This window comes from Callospermophilus lateralis, chromosome 13 (genome assembly GCF_048772815.1).
Source record: "Callospermophilus lateralis isolate mCalLat2 chromosome 13, mCalLat2.hap1, whole genome shotgun sequence".
Lineage (NCBI taxonomy): Eukaryota > Metazoa > Chordata > Mammalia > Rodentia > Sciuridae > Callospermophilus > Callospermophilus lateralis.
In genome coordinates, this window is record NC_135317.1 from 60,636,422 (window position 1) to 60,651,420 (window position 14,999).

Here is a 14,999-nt window from a genome sequence, read left to right on the forward strand (position 1 = left end):
TAATGTGTCTATTTTGCAGATAAGGAAAGGAAAATCAGAGAGGCGATATGACTTGGTTCAGATCACAGAACTAGTACGCAGCGGAAACAAGTAGGTTTCTTCTTTGATCTCTAGACCCTGGAAACCTTTTTTCCTTTTTCAATCACATCACTCAAATCCTCCTCCACTCAATTGTTTAGTGGTGGCAGTGGGAATGGCAACAATGTTTCCATAGGAATAGAGATGGATGCTTTAGCCAGAGCTGCCACTGTATGCATGAGACAGGATTCTGGTGTTTCTTGTGTCCACAGGGGAAGAAGAAGATGAGGGGTTTGCAAGGAAGGGACACTTACGCTTTGCCAGAACTCTCCTCAGGATGGTCTGCAGTTCAAAGGCAGAGATCTCTGCATCCTGTGGACAAGTGACCAGAGCATGTTATTGGCTCCCTGTAGGAGCTGGGCGAAGCCCCGTACAGCACATTGGGCAGGTCTCGTTTGCACATCTAACAGCCCCAGGTGAGGCTGTGCTGCATTCCCCGTCTACACTGAGTAGCCGCCCAGCCTGTTTTGGATGGTGTTCTACTATACAACATACTCTAGGTCACTGTTTTTTTGCTATAGGAATCATGTTCCTGGTCTTTTTTGACCTAGTTCTTGCACACTATTCCTTCCTTTCCAGCATGTCTTCTTCATGCTTTAAAACTCAAACCTCAGGCTTCAAGAACTGTTAACACAGTCTCCAAGAACTGGTGCCTCCTCTATGGCTCTCCAGACATGGTTCAGGTATCTCTGTTCAGTCAGACATATTTGTGTAACTGAGGGACAAGTCCAACATTGAAAACCAAGGTCTGGGCGTTGGGTGTGTATTCGTGTGCTTCAACCACTGGGGAAATAAATTTAATGCCCCTTCCCTTGAGAAACCAGGAGGGAGGGGCTGGAGGTGGGAACACGGAACAGATGATAGTTTTTAGGACTTTAATGAGTCTTTTGTTAGGTAGAGGGGGACTAGATGAGCTTGATGGTGGATGCCGGAGAGAGCCAAATTCCTTCACATCATGGGAGGAAATTTTGTTTCGGGAGTTGTTCGGAAGAAAGAGGGTTGAATAACTTTATAGTGGGCCTCCATGGCTGGGGAATTATTTTAAGAATAGGAAGTCTAATCATCCCTTATAAAGTTGCTTTTATCCTTGAGACTTGAAATCCTCCCAAGTCCCCCAAATAGCGATGCTTTTTTTTTTTTTTTTTAGAAATCAAGGATAAGGGGCTAAGTTTCATGCCTCAGCATGGAACAGAGAAAATAAAAGAACTTCAAGGTGAATCCAAGAATCCTAAGGAAGGACAAACATAGAGGAGAGCTGGCCACAAGAATAGAGGTCCTGGGCAGCCTGCAGAGGTCTTGGGGAGGACGTGGGCAAGAGGTATGAGCTGAGATCCCGTTACATTTACAATTATTCTTGGCTTTTGTTCAGTTTGTTTTCTCTCTCCCTTTCAACTGATATCTCCTTAGGGACAAACACTGTCTTTTGTTTTACATCAACACCGAGTTCAGGGCAACACCCACCTCCCCTGCCAACTGAGCAAACAGCCTCCTGAATCCATCATCGATGTCCTCCTCGCTGACATCGATCTGCAAGGTGAGGCACAAATGGAAACAATGGATCAGATTTGAGAATGACAGAAAGACACCCACTCCCCCTCTGCTTCTCTCCCTCTTCTGGGCCCAAATGCTAAGGGTGTTGGGATTGTGATAAAGACAGTTTGAAGAACTAGTGGGATTTTTTTTTCTTCTAGTTTAAACACATGTGAGGGAAACAGAAACTCTGTGGAAGGAGCTCCACTTTAATTTCTCATCCAGGTATCTTTAATATCCAACCCAAGTGGCCTTTTATGATCTTCTTTATGGAGTCTAGGAATTACAAAGACTGACTGGAATGTTCCAGTAGGATTTCAGCAATGGCTAGTGACCATTGTCTGGGAGGCTCTTTGAAATTGTTCAGTCTCCCCCTAGGTGTGAGAGACAAGCATTGAAATTCAGCAGCTGAAGGGATTACAGAGCCACATCAGACCTCTTCCTGGAGAGGGAGGAGAACCCCTTCCTCTGTGATATCCTTTCTCCACTTGGATTTGTTAAAGTTGGGACTTTTTTTTGAAATTCCCAAGTGACATCCCTGAAACCTCTCCAGGATTTACCTCTGAATCGAATTCTTTTCTGAGAATGTGGGAGCCTGAGTAATCTTATCATTTGTGCATCCATTTTATAAATGAGCAAGGCCCAGCAAGGGGTGTGACAAGGGCCTGTCCCTGCTCGGTGCAGCACTTGTGTCTTATCCTTCTCCACATAACCCTCCTTATGCACATGGGTGAATTCCCCACTGGAGAGCAGGGGACTGGCCCAGATCCCAGTGTGCTCATGGCTGGCTCAGAAAGCAGACTTGATTCCCAGTACAGGGCCATTATCCTTAGTTTCAACCTGTGTTCATAAAGTCCAAGGTGCCTCCCAAACCCTTGACATTATTTTTTGCTCCACTGCTCTCTGGATGTCCAGAACAGAGTCGGAAGAATTAAAAAAATTACAAGTACCTCTTCAAGGTTGGCCTCGATTTCGTCATCGACAACTCTGGAAATAAAAGGATATTATGTGTTACTGGAAGGCAGTGCAATCACTGCTAAAGTGGAAGTTCAACATTTAAATCCAGCACGAGGAGGGTGGGGGAATATCTCTGTGCCCCAGGTTTCTGTGATAAAATGCCTCCCTTAAGTAGCAGAAACTGAGGCAGAAGTAATCTGTCAGGTTTGGTTCTTTACCAAATAGCACAGGCTTCCCATGTAGGGGACAGCTGGGACGCTAAGTAACTCACTTAGCTCCTGGCCTTAAGGACAGCCTTTACGTTCTAATTGAAACTCTCTGCCATTGCAAGGCCCTTGTGCTGAGCCTTGAACACCACGGCCTAAGTGTTAAACTTCAGGTCCAGGAGGGGGCAGGCAGGGGCTGTGTGTAATTTCAACTGCAGCCTGGGAAGGGTTTGCCCATGCACAGTCCCTGTGTATACAGCCAGGTCCTTATGCACTACAGAGAGTGTAGGAGGGTCCTCCTTAGGCCCCTGGGATCTTCGGTTAGGCCCCCAAGAGTCCTGTGTGCAGGGTCAATGCCTTGTAGAATAAAAGGGTCAGGGGCCTTCCTGTAGCTGGGATCTGGAACAGGATTGATATCCTGGAACAGGGCAGTCAGACAGCTTTGAGGGGTAGTAGCTCATCTTAGAGAGAGCTGAGGGAGCCATTGCTTTTTTGGGACAGTGGCTTGTGGTGGGAGAGGAGGGGCAGTGTTTGACAAAGAACAGGGTCATGATACCAACTAGTGACACTGGCCATGTCCTCACTTCCTTCTCAGTGGAGACTAAGTTAAACACACAGAGCTTCCTCCAAGGATGCTGAGCTGAGAGGAAAGGCCCCTGCCCCGTGACAAGCACTGGCAAAAGAAGAGAGCCTGCCAGTGGCAGGGGGGCTGCAGCCACGCTCTAGTGGCACTTATTAGCTTGCAGCTGTCCAGCAGCGTTTTCTCTCCCTTTCTCACTGGGAACTTATTTCTCTGTCCCGTGTTGTCTTGGAGCAAAGGCAGTTCCCTGGCCTCCCTCTCACCGCAGCTCCTCCCTCTACAGCCGACCCGGTGGCTGAGCTGAGCCTGGCCTGTTGGACATACTCTATGGGGTCTGTGGACCTTGGGCACAAGGTCAGAGGGGTCACCATGCTCTGGGGTCCTCCAGCACACCCTTGGCTGCTGCTCTTCCCAGTCTGCCCCCACCCCATCAGTGCTGGGGTTCCCCACAGCATTTCAGCAAACTTCCTTTTATTTAAATTGACCAGGTTGATTCCATCCTCTGCCAATCAAGTGACCGACCAAATATATATGGTTGAGACAGTGGCCAAAGTGGCAGAAACCACTGTGAATTGAGGCCATATGAAAAATGTCAGGAAACTGTGATACCAACCAAAAAGGGTTCCTAAGAGCTGGGTCCTGAAGAGGAAGGGGAGGGCCTGGAGACCTGTTGACTATGGTGGGGACCATTGAGATCGTCACTTACACCTTGGTGGCTCTCCTGGGCTGGGGGCCTGGGAAAGCAAGGGTTGTGCCAGCACTGCCCAGCTTTCTCCAAGTGAAGGGTGGAGGCTCACAGATAGTTTAATATAAGCCCTTAAGAGGAAAGTGACAACTAGATAATTCAGAAATGCAATTGTGAAGTTAGACTGTGAAGTCACTCTCCTATTACCTCTTTCCAACAAGAAACAGTCTAATAGTCTAAGGAGATGTTTTTTCCTTTGCTTACCTGAGTATAACACTGAAAATTCTTCAGTATGTCAATTCCCACATTTTATAGAAAGGGACTCCAGCATTCAGAGCAACGAAAAAGAGAATGTGGCTAGGAACAGGAAGGGGCAGGCACAAAGAAGGGACCAAGCCACCTACTGGTAGTCAGCTTTCTTCTCGGAAAAGACCCTGACGCAGAAATCCCCGTCCTTGTTGGGTTCAAAGGTGGAGGGCACGAGGATGTACTCTCCTGGGGGCAGCTTGAAGCGGTTGAGAACCTCCCGGAGGTTGATGAACGTGTCTGACCGCTCCCTGGCTCGAGTGGTCAGGAAGAATTTTTTGCTGAGGTGGATGTTGGTCTGCCCTCTTAACTGATGAATAAACAGAGAAACGGGGTGGGGGAGGGAAGGGGGGGGAAGAGTGCCAAATAAACGTCATTATTGCTCTTTGGGATAAAGAGATTACAGTGTCAGTGTCTGAACTGCTAAGATAAAAAGCCAATTTTCTATTAAAAACTATTGGCCACAGAGGCAGGACCCAACTCTGTCTGCAGAGATGCCTGCCTTTCCTCACGGAGTTCCTCAGCCTTCTGCAAGGTGACTCTAGGAGGTGAGAGTCCCCACAGCAGGAATCCGGTTCAGTTTTACACCGTGTAGGACCCACTAATTAAGGCAAAGACAAAACCAAGAGCTGAGAAGGGAGTCCTGCTGTTAGGGCAGAGGTAACCCAAGGTTGGGGCAGAGCTCACACACCATCCAACAGAGCCCTGTGCTCTGTCAGTGCCACCTTCCCAGGGACAAATGCAGAGCAGGTGGGTCCAGGCACCTGTGTGACCACTTTAATAACTATGGACTTTAAAGACACACAGCCACTTTGCATCCTATCTCATTTGATTAGCACTCTGGCATAATTTAATTCATGCCCACAATAGCCTGGTGAGGTAGATGGCTGAATAGATTCACTGTAATAGAAACTGAAGAGCAGAGAGGCTGTCACCTGTCTGAGGTCACACATCCTGGGAACGGGGTCTTCCCTAGGCTCCCACCTTGCCTTGAGGAACAGTCCACAGGGTTTGTCAATCCTCTTTCTACTCAAAGTACAGAGTCCCAGAACCACACAAGACTCCAACAAGCCTCCTGCAGTCTGAGGACTGTGGGTTGTCCACCCAGAACTAAACCCTGCACAAATTCTGCTGGGTCACACACAGCCAGCAACCCCTACAGGGGCTTTCTGGGACACCCTGCCCTGAGCTCAGACTAGTGGGATGCAGAGCCGGAGTGACTCAATGGGAGGGCACCAGTAGCCATCCTTCCGGCCCTACTCATGCTTCACCACGCCCCCTGAGCTCTGCAGTTTAAGCCTCAGGCACGTTGGTGGACCTGAGTCCCCAGAGGCAGGGGCCGGTGCTTGCCAGACGTACCTCCTCCGGAACCTGCAAAATAAAGGAGCACAATTCAGATTCTAGGAAAGCAACAAATAAAAATTCAGGCACTGTGGTTGTCTCCTTTGCTACCCGCTTTTCTCTAGCTTTAGCAATATCACCTACATCAACATGGTAATTGCTTTCCAAGGAACTCAAAATGTTTCCACATTGGGGAAATTGTAAAACAAACAGACAAACAAAAATCCTCTTATGACAGTAATGTGGATGAGAGTCCTACCCCCACCCCCAATTTATTGAGCATCGAACAGAGGCTTGGAGATGTGAAATGACTTGTCTATGGTCACCAGCCTCGTAGTGGCAAAGCTCACACCTGGTTCCCAGTCAAGGGAAGCAGGATTAGGCTCATAAGAAGAAGCAACGGTGTTTCCTTTAGCAAATCACTTTCCGACTCAGGTCTCAGTTTCCTTAATTCTAAAATGGGGCCAAAAGATCAAGGAAGCCTTTCCCAACTCTGAAAGCCCATGACCGGATTTCCAAATGCACAAGGTGGCGGGGGCAGCTATGGGCAATTCTGTTTTTGGCATTTTCCTTGCAATTCTTCTGCTCCAAGCCAGAAGATCCCAGCTCCATTTCATAGACCGAAGGGTCTAGAACTAGATGTATTTTTAGAATGGCCAAGCTGCCAGTGATGGGTGAGCAAAAAGCCTTGTCTGGGTCCTCCAGAATGTGCTGGAAACTGGCTCTGGGGCCAGGCAGAATCCCTGCCTGGTAGTATTTTCTATTTCCCACGGTGTAAATACTCCCCCTGTGACCATTTTCAGGCTGCCATGGTGACCTCGTGCAACATGGGACTGAGGGGAGAGAGGGACAAGACTTGGGAGCCAGGAGGAGCTGATCCAGCATCACTGGGTTCCACTCAGCAAATCAAAATGCTGCCCTAAAGTCTTTCCTGCTCCCTTGAGGCTGTGAAAAGCCCTCTGTGCTGAGGAGAAGTGGGGGTACAGGGGTGTTGAGGGTGGGGGAGGGGTGGGGAGTGGTTGCAGGGACGGGGGCCCCAGGTTGGCTCTGTTCTCGGAGCCCCACTCCGGGATGGGCCCTCAGCCTGAAGGCGAGCGGCAGTGAAGAGGCTGCCCTCTGGCTGCGTCTGAGTGGGGCTTTTCTTGAGCTTGGCTGAGAATGAAAGAAGGACCTGTGGGAGTCGTGGGGAGCAGGGCTCCAGCCAGCATGGCCCTGGGGAGTATAATGACCATTTGTTCTCCTGTCCTGAGACCTCCACAGTCCAAGCCAAGAACTCTGCAGGGCTCTGACCAGCTGGACCTGTTGGCTCAGTCCAGCCCTCACAATATTTCTTGATGTGACCCAGAATATTCTGTTCTCAGTTCAAGTCTCCTCTGTTCTCTGGAACTTGGTGGACCAACCAGAACATCAGGCCAGGGGATGTGAGGAGGGACATGGAGAACTCCTAGAAGACTGGCTATGGGGGTCCAGAGAAGGGCTGGGAAGCCCCTGTGACGCAGACCACCAGTAGGGATTTTCTTGTGTGAGTTGCTTCTAAGTCTGGCTGGGTCTCTGGTTTTGTTTTTGATTGACTAAGATCCCTGTCCACTGTCCCATCCCCAACTCTGCCTCTGGGATCAGATGTCCATGCCAAGTGAGAAGGGAGGGGAAATTGCCCGCACCTCGTAGATGCCAAAGCCAATGGTGTGCATGTCCTCGCCCATCTTCCTCTGTCGCCGCCGATGCTTCTGGATGAGGCCCACCAGGAAGGTACAGCCGCTCTCCCCATCCTCCTCATCCTCATCCTCCTCCTCCAGCTTGATCAGATACTGAGGGTTCATCCAGAAAGTGTCTGAAACAGAGAGGGGAGCCCAGCCTTGAGCAGGTGTGCATGGGGGTTAGGAGAGCAGGTATGCATGGGGGTTAGGGGAGCAGGTGTGCATGGGGGTTAGGGGAGCAGGTATGCACAGGGGCTGGGGTTGCTGGGAGAGAGATGGAGGAGATGGAGCTGGAAGAAGCAGAGGAACCAGGGTGGAGCCTGGGCAGGGTGGCTGGGTGGGGACAGGTAGAGGTGGGCTTCCATGAGAGGGTGGTCTGCACTTGCCTAGATCTTAGCTGGACCTAAATTAGGACCTCCCCCTTGTACTTCTCTCTTGCCCTAGGATTACCTCTTGAGAATTTTTGTCACCCTAGAAGGGAGGGTGGTTAGAATTGTAGCTCCCCCTAGTGGTTGCTTTCCCACACAGAGCTCTGAAGGAGAGATCCTAGAACATTCCTTGGGGCTGGCTGAGGGGACTCCTATGTCTTGTCTTTACATTCTTGCTAACACACCTTACCTCTCAGTGAACTCAGAGGCCCGGGACACCTGTGCACAGTTTCAGTTTCTGTTCCTTGTCTTTGGCCTATCCCTTGGCCCATCCCAGTGGTATCTCTAACCTCTTCATTTCCAAAATCCATTCACAAGAAGGATCCGAGAGTTATTCATGTTCCAAGGGTAGTTATTATGTTGATTACCCTCCCATACCTAATGGGTACAATTCTAATGATGGAATTAAAGGCATGGTCTTGTGCACAGGCTGCTGCTTATTTTTGCAATTTAAGTTTTATTGGCACACTTCAGTCCATTCACTGAAGCATGGCTGTCTTGGGGCTACCACAGTAAAATTAAGTAAATAGTGTAGACAATGACTGACACAGCCAAAGTGTTTACTGTTTGGTCCTTTGGAAAGTGTTTGCCAATCCCTGATCTAATAGGTAGGGGAAGTATTTTTGTGGATGGCAGGGGGCCTTCCAGGTGGTGGCACTTGGAACTGACACTTGGTGATTGCATATGTGATCGGAGATACTGGTCAGCTAATCCGAATCTTATTACTTGCTCTATGGACCTGGCATACCATGTAAGAGCCTCAAATTTCCTCATTTGTAACAGAGAATCGATATATGACCACCACCTGCTACCAGAGTACTTAAAGAGTGACTCCATAGTCAGAGTGCCTAGGTTCAAATTCCAGCAAGCTGTGTGGCTTGGGCAAAGTCATTTCACCTCTCTGAGTCTCAGAAACTTCACCTTAAATACAGAGATAACCAAGAAGTTTTAAAGAAAGATTAAGTGAAATAATATATATACATATATATGGCACATTAGGATAGTTCCTAGCACCCAATATATGCTCCATAATTGGTCAATGTCATCAGGATCAGGATAAGGACAGTTTCTAAGGGGGTGGGGGAGTAGGGATGGAACCATCAAAGCAGAAGAGGGGATTGGATTGAAGAGGGGATTGGACCAGAGGAGAAATCCTCATCCCATCTGAGTAGGGCCCAATCAGCATTTGCAGAGTGAACTGGGCATACTAGCAGGCCATGGGCAGCAAGGGCCTGATGTGCAGGAGTCCTAGTGGGTGAGGTCCCCTTTCAGGACTCAGCTCTTTGGGCTTAGGGTTGATAAAGTTACTCATACGGGTGACGTGGGATTCAACACTGCTGTTGTAGGCCTGGCAGAATGTCCAGGTACCGGGAATCTAGGCCTGGAGGGGACTTCAAAGAAACAGCTAGTCTTTTTGGAGGCCAATGAATGCAGGAGGTCATGGCACTGAGGAAACAGAGAAGGGTGTTGAGACTGAGGGTCCCAGTGAGAAGGAGCCGCCTCCCCCAGGCTGCGAGGCTGGGTAGAAGCACATCTATCAGGGAGAGTGAGGGGTGCCTGGGCCTCTGGTGGCCTCTTGTGGCAGCAGCAGCCCTTACTCGGGTAATTCCTGCAGCCTCCTGCAGTGGAGCCCCGCCTCCAGTTCCCATCCATCTTGGTGAGTTTCCACTTCTTGTAGGAATCACTGGTGAGGGTGTCGGGGGTCAGGTTGCAGATCTCCAGGCGGGAATAGTGCCTCAGGAAGTCGCTGAGAGACATCCTGGCAAAAGCAGAGATACAGGCATTCAGGGTTACAGGAGGACACATTTGTTATTACCCTTGACCTTATGCCAAGGTCAGACTTGCAGCCAGTCAAGGACAGGCAGAGAAGCACCTGGGGGCTGAATAGTAGACACCGTGTCCAGAATCAGAAGTCCCAACTCCAGTTCTGGCACTGCCAGTTTACAGCTGGGTCACTCTGAGCAAGTCACTTCACCTCTCTGAAGTTCAGAATTCTCCTCGGTGCACATGGGAGTCATCAATAGCAAATGAGACAACACACAGGCACTTCTGGTAAACTGAAAGCTGTCTACAATGATAAGTGGTCCTCAGAATGGCGTAGACACACAGCCTGCAGGTCGTTGCTATTACTGAGGGACCAGGTACTGGATGAATCTCCAGAAACTGGTGGAGAGAAAGGCCCCATCTCTCCCTTTTCTCTCTTGGGGTCTGAACATGACTAAAGGAATGGCTCTCTCAGTCTTCTCTGAGAAGCTGCTCAGCTTGTAAATCCTACCATAAAGTTGAATCAATTGAAGAGGGTGAAGAAGTTGTTTTTTTTTTTAAACCCAGGGGCACTCAACCACTGAGCCACATCCCCAGCCCCTTTTAGTATTTTATTTAGAGACAGGGTTTCACTGAGTTGCTTAGGGCCCTGCTAAATTGCTGAGGCTGGCTTTGAACTTGTGTCCTGCCACAGCCTCCCGAACCACTGGGATTACAGGCATATGCCACCTCTTATGTTTTTTGCTCAGGGTTTTATAATTCATTTAAAAGAACAAAATTAGGATCCTGTGTGGCATGCCGTTGGCATTTTCCAGTGACGAACTCTTTCCCCAAAACCTCTACTGATCTTACCAGAACTCCCCATCCTCATGCTGTCTGGTGAGCCTTTCCCTCACCTCTGGGTCTACAGTGTTCCAGTTTGGGCAGCTGGAAAACAAAGCAATGGGAGAGGCCTTAGGAACAGGTGTATGACAAGGACTTCTCCCTATGGCTCCCAGGTTGAGGAGCAGGGACACCCACTTTCACCCAGACCTCAGGAAGGGAGGAAGTAGCCCCCACCTGGCTCAGACACACCTGAGTACTAATAAAGCTCTCAGGGGAGTGGAGAACCCAGTGCAGGTATAAAGAAGGAAGCAGGGGGAGTTGTTCTGGAAGATGGGGTGAGGAGGAGTCTGGAAACGAAGGTAGGGAAGGGGCCCTGGGTGCCCAAACTGAGATGGGCCTGGTAGCTCTTCTAGGGGCAACTGAAAAACCAACAAGGAGCTCCTCATCTTGGCCTCTGCAGCTGATCTGGAAGGAATTCTTGGCAGGTGTCTCTCTGCCAAGGTCAAGGTTGCCTGGGGCAAGTTGGAGAAAAGGAGGAAGAACTGGAGGTGCCAGGCTGGGGAGGAGCAGGGAGAGCTGGGAGAGACACTCAACTGAGCATTTACTTCACATAGTTGAAAGTCTAAGAGGCCTTCCAGGAAGCCCTGGAGATTAACAGAGGGTTGTCTCTATGGTCTCAGCACAAAGTTCAAGTCCTTGGAATAGAAGGACCAGTAGAACGAGATGTGCTTTCTTTCCCCCCTGAAGGCCCAATAGTAGGGTGAATTTGAGTGGGGGTAGGGATTAGCCACATTTCGAAAGAATTAGCATCACAGGAGCCCTTGGCCTGGAGAAAGGCACCCAGGCTGCTGGGGACAGTGTCCTGGGACAGTCACTCTTCAAAGGGCACCTGTGCACAGGCCCTGCCTTCTTAATGTGGCCCGTGCTCCTTGAGCCTATTTCCCATCGCAGTCCCCGGGGCCTTCAAATCTCCATGTCTCAGCAGGGCCTCCTAGCAGGATGCACACGCCCCCAGGACCCCCAACCCTACACCTCCTCACTTGTCATTCCACTTCCCGGTCCACTCCACTTCTCCCCAAGGATTTCGGATTCGGATCAGTTTCTGTAGGCTTCCTGCACTTTCAACCTGAAGGATCAGACGAGAGAGGAAGGAAAGGTTGAGTGCCAGCCAGGCCTGGAGGGATGCAGACCCAAAGCTCCTACAGACCCTCAGGCTCTTGGCCTGAGCCAAGGAGGTTGTTTGTGAGGGAGGATCATCAAAGGTAGAAGGTGTTGACCCCCAGGTCCCTCATGCTCTCCAGATTTAGAAAATGGAAATTAAAGCTCCAGAATCCTGCTCTTGGAGACTGGGGCCCTTTAATTTTTGCTGTCAACCTGGGGCACAAACACACTTGTTCTAGGGTCTGGGTTGGCACATTCCAGCAAAACCTGTTTAGCCAACTGGAATAGGATGCACTTTTCTCACAGGTGCTCAGAGAAACTTTAACACTTATTGAGAAAGAACATGGAGGGAAACAAGCAGACGCGGCATGTGACTCTTTTTGCTTTGTTTTGAGACAGAGGCTCACAATGTTGCCCAGACTGCCCTCAAACTCCTGGGTTTAAGCAATCCACGTGCCTCAGCCTCCTATGTAGTTGGGACTACAGGTGAGACAACATACCCAGCTAGTGTGTGACTCTTGATCGAGTCCTGGATCCGGGCTGTGGTGGGGAATTTTTTTACTAGAAATTTTTAGGGCATTTTGGGCTACTGGGAAAAGTGTAACTAATCTAATCATCTAATATATTAGATGATGTTATTGAATTAATCTTTAATTTCTTGGTCATGCCAGTAGTGGGCTCATGTAAGAGGATTCCTTATTAATAGGAGATAAATGCTGAAGTATTTGTAAGTAAAGTGTCATGACCTCTGCAAGTTACTTGCAACTGGCTCAGGAAAGAAAAAAGTCTACACACATTGAGAAAACAGATGTGGCCAAAACGCTAGTGATTGTTGAGTCTAGGGACGTAAAGTTTGGATGTTTATTATACCATCCTTCAACTTTTCTGTAGACTTGAAAAATTTCAACACATTAAAGATGGAGGGAAGTTAAAAAAAAAAAAAAAACACCAAAGTTAGGGGGCTGGAGGTGTAGTTCATGAGCTGCGTGCTTGGTGCAAGACCCTGGGTTTAATCCCCAGTGCTAGGAAAAGAAGGGAGGAAGAGAGGAGAGGAAAGGGAAGAGATAAAGGAAAAGAAAGGAAGGAAGACGAAAGAAAGAAAGAAAGAGAAGTTAAAGATTACTGAACATGCACAAGACCTTGGGTTAGGTCATTAACGGTGAACTTGGGTGGCTCAGTTGTGTTTATAGTAACAATAGTATGAACAGCAAGGACAGCCACTTATATAGTGTGTCAGGCCCTGTCTTAGCACTTTACATATATTAATTTGAATCACCACCACCATCTTCCAGTGGGTATTATTATTATTTCCATTTCCATTGAAGAAAAGACAGAGTTCAAGTAATTTGCCCAGGTCATGCAGTTGGCAGGAGGCAGAGTCTCGCTTGAACTTGGACAACAGTGTTGTTGAACAAATGTGAGAGCGTTTAAAAGGGTATAAAACACTCTACGGATGCAAAGTGCTAGTTTTTTGTTTGCATCTTTCTTTGTTTTCTACACTGGCCTGGAGAATGAGGTTCTCAGGAAGTACAGGAAGAATGAGTGGAGCAGCGGCCAGCAGGGGGCAGCGCGGCACGTCGCTGGCAAGGGCGGGGTCAGGGAACACCCTTGTCCTGTCTGAACTTCGAGAATACCAGGCCTGTGCGAACGCGGGGGCCCCACCCAAGGGAACCACTGGCCAAAATGCACCTGTGGTCACTGTGTCGGGAGTACAGGCGCCTTGCCCCTCGGGGCAGGACGTTACCTCTTCGGCTCCGGTGACAGAGTACGCGTGTCCCTTCACCAGCTTCTGATACGTGATGGCCTCGGAATCCGCGGCGCTGGTGATCTGCAAACACCGACAATCAGCTGCCGCTGCACCCGTGCTGCCTCCTTTCATCCCTCCCTCCTGTTCTAATACTACCGGCCCGAAACCTATGACAACAGGGACCGAGGCCAAGGGAGGAGGCGCAGAGCATCTGGAGGATGTTCTGGAGGACCCTCCGCCCCCGGCCGCCCATTGCCACCTTCAGATGCGGAATCGCCAAGAACTAACAGAGAAGGCGACCTGCGACCATCTGTGAGGGCGAGCACGTGCATTCACAGATTTCTGTAAACTGAGGAGGGTGCAAAAGGGCCCACCCTGGAGAGAGGGCCTGTGGGTGGCATCATGGCTCAGGTCAGCCAGCATTGCTGACCCAGATGCACTGATCCCCCATGCTCCCAGATCTAGCGCAGCCCAACTGCATGGTTTAAATACTATGGCGGTTTTTTTCTCGCCTGTGTTCAAATTCACTTCTCTTGTATTAGAAAGTCCTTGAGGTAATTCCTTTCCCATCTATTCTGATGAAGGTTGTTAATTTTGTCTTGTTAATAGGAAGAAACACTGAGAACCGAGAGGGTCTTTTTGGGTCTAACAGATTTTGGTGCCAAGAGTCAGGGCTTCTTATCTGCATCCCTAGAGGGGACCAGGATCTCCGATGGGACAGGGGTTGGCTGTTGGGCACAGCTTTTGTCTGGATTCTCCTGGGGACAGTACATCCACCCACCTCCCATCCACTGGTGAAGTTTGCCAGCAAGGCTATTAAGAGGAAACAGTTCTTTCCTGTGCCCTCTGAAGTCTTCCTACAGTACCATCAGCCCTGGAGCAGAGAGAAGGAAGGCTTTTGGGCTCTGGGTGCAGCCTTCTGTGGATGGGGACAGGTATTAGGATCAGAGAGGGCAGGAAGCTCTCAGGGACCCTGTGGTTTGGGGATGGAGGTGAGAAAGTGAAAGGAAGAGTAGGGTGAGAAAGGGAAGTGGGCTAGGGAGGTAAGGGCTGGAGTCACCATCACTCCATCAACTGCACATCAGAAAGTCTGGCTGTTGCTAGCAACCCCTGTCTTCCCGATGATGAGAAACATGGTGGACAGGGATACATTAATGTTGTATGGGGCAGTGGGTTTTCTCGGGCACTGTTAGGACCTCTCTTCAGCCAGAGCAGACCTGGGGATGAGTTTAGGGAAGGAGGACTAAACTTACATCAATAGAGCATCCAAGGAGGGAACCCTTCTGCAGAGCCTTTTGGATGATCTTGAACAGGTTGGGAGGAGCCTTCTTTAACTCATACCATTCAGCAATGCCTCCTGTGAAGTCCTCAAAGCCCTCGGTGGTGGCACCTCCCGAGAGCGCTTCATAGCACCCATTGATCCTACAGGAAGGGAAGAGATGCTATCCCTCGTCCCTCAGAATGCCACCCCGTTTGTACTCTGACATGACCCCCTCCCACATTTGTTTGATGCTCATGGGACCCTCTGCACTCGTTCTTCTTGGTTTTTGTCTCCAACTTCAGTGTCCAGGAAGGCCAGCACCATCTCCACAGTCACTCTTTCTCTGGTACTTTGTGAAGTATTTTGAAAATCTCACAGAACCCGAGTTGGCAAGACCTTACTGATGATCTGATCCAGCTTCCCATATTGATTC

General features: G+C 49.5%; 1 protein-coding gene across 1 annotated transcript in view; it reads right to left on the reverse strand.

Moving 5' to 3' along the window:
- The window catches only part of Capn2 (calpain 2), a 52,911-nt gene that overhangs the window by 8,868 nt on the left and 29,044 nt on the right, over positions 1–14,999 (reverse strand). Inside the window, exons 5-15 of the mRNA XM_076873040.1 lie at positions 14,559–14,727; positions 13,303–13,386; positions 11,438–11,523; positions 10,425–10,499; positions 9,407–9,567; positions 7,345–7,514; positions 5,702–5,713; positions 4,441–4,652; positions 2,559–2,595; positions 1,540–1,605; positions 333–390 (exon numbers count right to left, since the gene is read on the reverse strand). Coding sequence (XP_076729155.1) covers positions 333–390; positions 1,540–1,605; positions 2,559–2,595; positions 4,441–4,652; positions 5,702–5,713; positions 7,345–7,514; positions 9,407–9,567; positions 10,425–10,499; positions 11,438–11,523; positions 13,303–13,386; positions 14,559–14,727 — 1,130 coding nt within the window. The remainder of the gene's footprint in view (positions 1–332; positions 391–1,539; positions 1,606–2,558; positions 2,596–4,440; positions 4,653–5,701; positions 5,714–7,344; positions 7,515–9,406; positions 9,568–10,424; positions 10,500–11,437; positions 11,524–13,302; positions 13,387–14,558; positions 14,728–14,999) is intronic.